Genomic DNA, 6,000 nt, shown 5'->3' with positions numbered 1-6,000 from the left:
AAATATTGACTTTAAAGCTTGTTAGAACTGTACAAACTCTGGTTTTGCCTTATATTCTGTATTCCCATTTTTATTTGCACAGTCATGTTTGAATCAATCCCAGTAGCCATTTCCCATTTCCCATAGCAAAGCATAAAGAAATAAGGTTGATTTTTGCACCTTACTGTACATTAGAAGAGGGCATTTTTCTCCTTATGTCTTCAAAGTAAGACTGAAGCTTTGGTGGTGGAGTATTTGGGGAGTTGACGTTGAACTCAGAATTATCTGTCAGCACTAAATCCCGCAGTGAGAGGGAGTAAAGCTTGCCAGCTCCGTCTGCTCAGAGAGACAGGGATCATTTAGGCCACAATGCTAAAAACCATTAAAGTCCCCCTCCTGTCTCCCCCTCTCCTGAAGCTGGAGCTAGACCAGCTGCCTGGCCTCCTGTGTGTTTTTCCATCTCCACATTGATCCTTCTCACAAGCCACCTTTGACCAACATTTCTGTCTTTCTTTCTTGTGACAATGTTTAACAGTATAATATCATTCAGAGACATCGTGTGAACACTGTGATGGACTTTGCCCCTAAATGTTACAGTGCAGTCAGTGATTACTACTGTGGAGTGATTTTTCTTTAGCATTGATTGGGATGTGCATTCCTTTTATTGAGTATGTATTCACATCTGTCTTCAGGCTCAGCAGGGAATAACATGGTTCACTTGATTTGGATAATATCAGAACAGAACGCACACAGTTTCCCTTAATATGCCAGCATCCCAAAAGGCCTTTGTCTTTAAAACCACAGCAGTGGAAATTTCTCATGTTCATTCATTAGCATGTGGATCAGGGATGCAAGTAACTCAAGGGTGAGGAGCTGTGAAATGTTATGTGCCAATGAATCCCATGTGTGACAGGTGTGAATGTTGAATAATGCATAATACTTGATGCCATTTTTCATAGGAATACCAATAGAAAGCATGTCAGGAGGCGGCTGGAAGACACCATTTATGAACAACAACGTTAAATCTTAAACTTGGAGGTAACTTAATAACCCTGAATGCAAACATTAAGGGAGGATTTTTTATTTTTAATTTATTTTAGGTAGGAGTTCAAGTTTCAACGAACTGTCATGTAGGGTGTGTCCCTAAAAATCCACAAAATAAAATCAAACAAATGTCCCTCACCCCCAGGACTGACTGATCTTCATCTTCAACTAGAGTAGAGGCGTCAAATACAAGAAGATTCAAATCTGAACCTAGACTTATTTGGGAAATGTGAAGGCATACATTTTAGACTTTCGAGTATTTTCATAAATGTTAAAGCTTTTCCTGCTGATAAAGACCTTCCCCCACAGTCATTCATACCACACTAAAGTAATGCATTAATCAAAAAATATTAAAATGACAAGGAAAAAACTGTTTTTTCATTATCTACTATAGAAATGGGAACACGGTTAATTACACTATATTTTTCTGTTATTTTTCACATATTTGTTTATTACAATTTAAGCTCAAAGAGCCTTAATGATAGCTTTCTTTCATTGGCTGCAGCAGTATTTCTTTATCATGTAAAAAAAACTGAGGTATACTGTTCAAATTAAACTTATTTTTCTTACACTGAGATATTGTAGAGATTAAATGGCCAGTTAAACCTCTATACACTGACTGGACAGAAAGGACAGTTTCATTGGTCCAGCGCACTTGAGACCCTACCTACAAAGTGGGCTGTATGTGGCCCCCGATGTAAAATGACTTTGACATCCTTGCTCTACAGGCCCTTAAAATTATATAGGGGGTTTAATAAGGTGCTTTATACTGTGAGGTCAAGACCCTATGCAAAGAAAACAGCGAAAACTCCCAACAATCATATTTCCACCTGTGAGCAAACACTTCGGCAATAATGGGAAGGAAAAACTCCCTTTTAACAGGAAAAAATGACATGACCCATGAAATTATTGTAGTTATTGTAAAATAAAAGAAAACAGCTCAGGTGGAAGGTTGGGTTTTTGTTTTTTTTTTTCAGATTTACTTTCATTTAGTGATCCTTTGCCAGTTATGGTGCTAAATAGGAGCTGGTAATTGAGATATACAAAAATAAACTCCTCTACCAAAATGACTGCATTTAGTTTAATACTTTTAATATATATGTAAGAGTTGAAATAACAAGTTGAGCACTCAATGAGTTCTTCAGTACATAAAAATATTCTACAGCTATTTATAGAACAACACCAGGGGCCAGTAAATGAAGAAACAGGTACACTATGTCCCCCAGCTTCACTCTACAAGCCTCTTTAAAAGAAATCGTGTCTCCACTTTCCTCCTGCTCAGTTCCTACCTGAAACTCCTGCTATTATCAGAATAAGGAACAGAAAATCGCACATCTCAGCCGGCACAGCTAGTCTTTCTCACCGTCTCCGGTCGCTGAGGGGTTAAACGTCGCTTGGTAGTAGGAAGTGGGTGGCTGGAGCCGAGGATGGAGCAAAGACTGTGAAGCAAACACAGATCATTTCTTCACAGGAAAAGCGGTGCTACACCCGAGAAGAACAGGCTAAACACATCGAATACCCGAAGACGGACAAATCCGTGTCCCAGGGGACGAAAACGAGAAGCGATCAACCTGCTTTCGATGCCGCTGTGTTTGCATGTTTCACCAGATGGACGGGTAGAGGCGCTTCTCATTCATCGTGCCTTTCCCCCCTTTTTCCTTTTTTTAAATGCACATATTCCCTGACGTGGATGTGTGATAAGATCGAGATCTGTGGTGGTGATGTGCAGTATGCATGCAGTGAACTCTGTGTACCTGCACGCAGCACATAGATGTATGTGGCTTGGCTGCTTGAGGACTTCTTTACTGGGTTTTTAAACCAACGGAGCATCATCGCGACAGAAGCATCTAAAATGGTGATCTAATTTAATTTTAGTGAAAATGTTTTTTGTCTTGGGCCGTGGATCACCGGCTATTCGGGAGTGAAGATGTGCGCAAACTTTGTTTTATCTTCGCCTCGATAAGCCTCGGTGTGAGGGGTTCTTCTCTATCTCCCAGCTGGACTTAAGTTCATGCAGAGCACGCTGATCCCACCGTGAAGCCTCTTGCTTATTCAGCATTTCGCAGAGGAGCCTAGTCAGTACTCTCTGTCAGTCTCAGCCAGCATGGGATGTCGGCTGCGGTCGAGCACAGGAGCGGCACTTTTTATATTTTGGTCAAACCCCGGTGTAGTTTTTTGCTTGTAGCACGTGACGGTAAACGTTTATATATGCGTATTTATATATAGGATTTGTGGTATTTCTCATACTGACCTTAACAGGGCCACCTAATCTCCGGAACATCATCTGCTTTTCTCTGAAAAGTGATGTTGACACCTACCGACACTCCGTCGGGTATTTCGGCTTATTAGCGTTCAATTATCACGTCTTGCTGGCTCGCTGAAAGCCACGCGAGAGTGGACCCTCTTCTCGCCCCGTCACCTGGAGACCAGGGGGCCACGAGACCAACCGACAGGTGTGACACCCCCTCCGACACGCGCTATGGATGATTCAGGGATCATCCGAAGACGGAGGCTGCAGGTGAGAACTTTTGGGGTGTTACGCAAACGCAGTCATTACTTGGATAAAATGCCGTCATTTCATAATAACAGAAAGTGTTTTCATGGAAGTATGGAAGATTTCTTTGGCCAGAAGCTGCTGCATGGTGGTGATTTGTAGATGTAAGATAGATTCGTGTAATACGCATTCCTCTAAATTCGATGCAGTTTAAGTAGTTTTTGTAGATATCATTGGATGTACAAATTACAGTTATAAGATCAGCATCTTACATTAAACGATTAACAAGAAGATTACCCAGCATACAACCAGTCTTACAGTCATTTAACGTGACAGAAAGATGATTAAGATACAGATCGAATAGAACAGGAGACAATATTCCCTCTTGTCTTACTCCATTATACAGAAAAAGATTCAGATAACTCCATATTCCACTTAACTTGCATAGTTCTATGTGAGTACCAACACTGTAAAATCCTAATTAGATATGCAGGGACCCATCTGCATTGCAATTTAACAAACTACTTGTGATGTCAAATGTTTTGGAAGCATCTAAAGAGCGCATAAAAACTATTGTGTTCTGCCTCTAAAATACAATTCCTTAAATGTCAGTGTCCTTTTCTTATCCAGCTTACATGTATCACAACTGAGAATATGAATGCAATACTTGGCTAATTTGGCACACAGACGCCTGACAAATCATAATGTTGTCATAGTTATTAAAATAGATCATTAATTTCTAGTAGTGGTTACATAAAGTGATAATAAACAGATAAGAATCGCAGACAGTATGAAGCTTTCTTTATATGTTGGACATCCATAGTAATCAGTCGTGTTGGAGACTGAGTAAGTTAAATGGGTTGTACTGTTACATTTGCATTATGTAGGTTAGTCACTTTTATTGTGACTGACATGTCAAGGCGCCGGTAAAAGCTTGCTCTGACGCTCGTGTGGTGGGCGTGTGAAACTAATCAAGTGAGACAGGCAGAGCTCACCATTAGTGCCACTGTTTGCTAGTCTGTCTGAGCTTCCTTTTAAATTAATTTACAGTAAGATTAGTTTGCTGAAAACTCTACCAAAAATATCCTTCTGTAGAAGAGTTCCCATCACTTATAAATAGTAATAATAATAGAAAAAAATAATAGATGTAAACAATTTCCTGCAATGCTATTCCCTAGATTGTAGTTTGCCTGTCTCCCCACTGTAAGGTCAGGAGGAAAACAAGGCAGTCTGTGGGTATCACAGCCATCCCTGTCATTGTTGAGCTGCACTTCTTGAACTCTGTGTTGACATTAAGACCAGGCATTTGATAAAAGTGCAGGAAGCAGTAATGTTTGTGTACTTCCCGAAATGCATTTGTGCGTGATTAACAGGTTGTTATTTACCAGAGTGTCGCCTTTTATTAAAACTGAACTCCCATCAGCTTTTCCTCCATCTAAATGATTTATGCTGATTACCGTCTAGTTTGACTGCTCAGTCTATAAAACAGAAGAAAATAATGAAATTACATCCAACATTAATCTCTATTGAGAGAGCTTGATTTGTTTGTTTCAGTATCAAATGACTAACCTGGACTGACCTGAAACCATAAAAGTTTGTGAGTTTTACGTCAAATTTTGATCATTAAAATAGTTGCTTCAATTTTGCATTTTGCTGCAAGTAAGTTGTTTTTACTCTGAACTTATGTGTACACTGTATTTTTCGACTGAAAGATTAGACACCATGTTAAAATATACTGAAACATGGCAATCGCAGGTTACCAGCCTCCACCAATTACGTGTAGTATAAAAAGTAGTAAATCTTGACGGTGTCTTTCCTTATTAAACAGGTGTTATTCTTTCAGCTCTGCTCTGAATGGGCTTCTCTGATGAATCCCTATGTGTTAGAGTTGTTTCTTGCACCTTCTTAACTCTTCACACCAGGAGACTGATCTTGTACATCAAAGAAGTAAAGAGATCTGGATCAGATATGTAATATAGATATTCCTCTCCGCAAATGAGTACCAGAGCTTGTTAGAGTAGAATTTAGTTCACCTCAATGACTGCTCTATGCTATAATGATGGTTTGGCAGATTTCAGTGTGTGAATGAAACACTGAGAAGTCCTTAGTACTGAATTATTTCTTCAGAAGTTAATCATATCGGAATTTCAGCCATGGATCTCAACACTGTCAATAGAAACAGAGAGCGGGTAAACTGGCAGGGGACAAGAGGCAATCTGATGTGCACATTAATGTTATGCACATGCAAATACACAACGAGACAGAGACACACTCCCACACTCTGTAAATTGGACTGTAATGGTAATCAGGAACACATAACCACATAGAAAGACACAGGTACTTGGTTCGTGTACTTTTTAGTCATGTGGTGTTTAATGTGTAGGTGTGTTTTCTAGTTTTTACAGATTATTTTGATTTAAAAATCATGTCTCCACAAATCGTTATGGAGACTAGATTTCCTTATAGGATCATGAAGTTCCCCT

At 39.6% G+C, this 6,000-nt stretch overlaps 1 protein-coding gene across 2 annotated transcripts in view; it reads left to right on the top strand.

Moving 5' to 3' along the window:
* The first annotated feature begins 1,516 nt into the window (after window positions 1-1,516).
* The window catches only part of LOC102306165 (microtubule-associated serine/threonine-protein kinase 1), an 81,432-nt gene continuing 76,948 nt past the window's right edge, over window positions 1,517-6,000 (top strand). For both annotated transcript variants that reach the window (XM_005945748.3, XM_005945747.3), the window contains exon 1: window positions 1,517-3,541. In XM_005945748.3, coding sequence (XP_005945810.1) covers window positions 3,503-3,541 — 39 coding nt within the window. In that variant the 5' untranslated portion in view covers window positions 1,517-3,502. The remainder of the gene's footprint in view (window positions 3,542-6,000) is intronic.

This window comes from Haplochromis burtoni, unplaced genomic scaffold, assembly GCF_018398535.1.
Source record: "Haplochromis burtoni strain Fernald_Lab_line unplaced genomic scaffold, NCSU_Asbu1 Contig_448, whole genome shotgun sequence".
Classification (NCBI taxonomy): domain Eukaryota; kingdom Metazoa; phylum Chordata; class Actinopteri; order Cichliformes; family Cichlidae; genus Haplochromis; species Haplochromis burtoni.
Note: the sequence above shows the minus strand (reverse complement) of the source record. Positions and strands in the feature narration are given on the sequence as shown.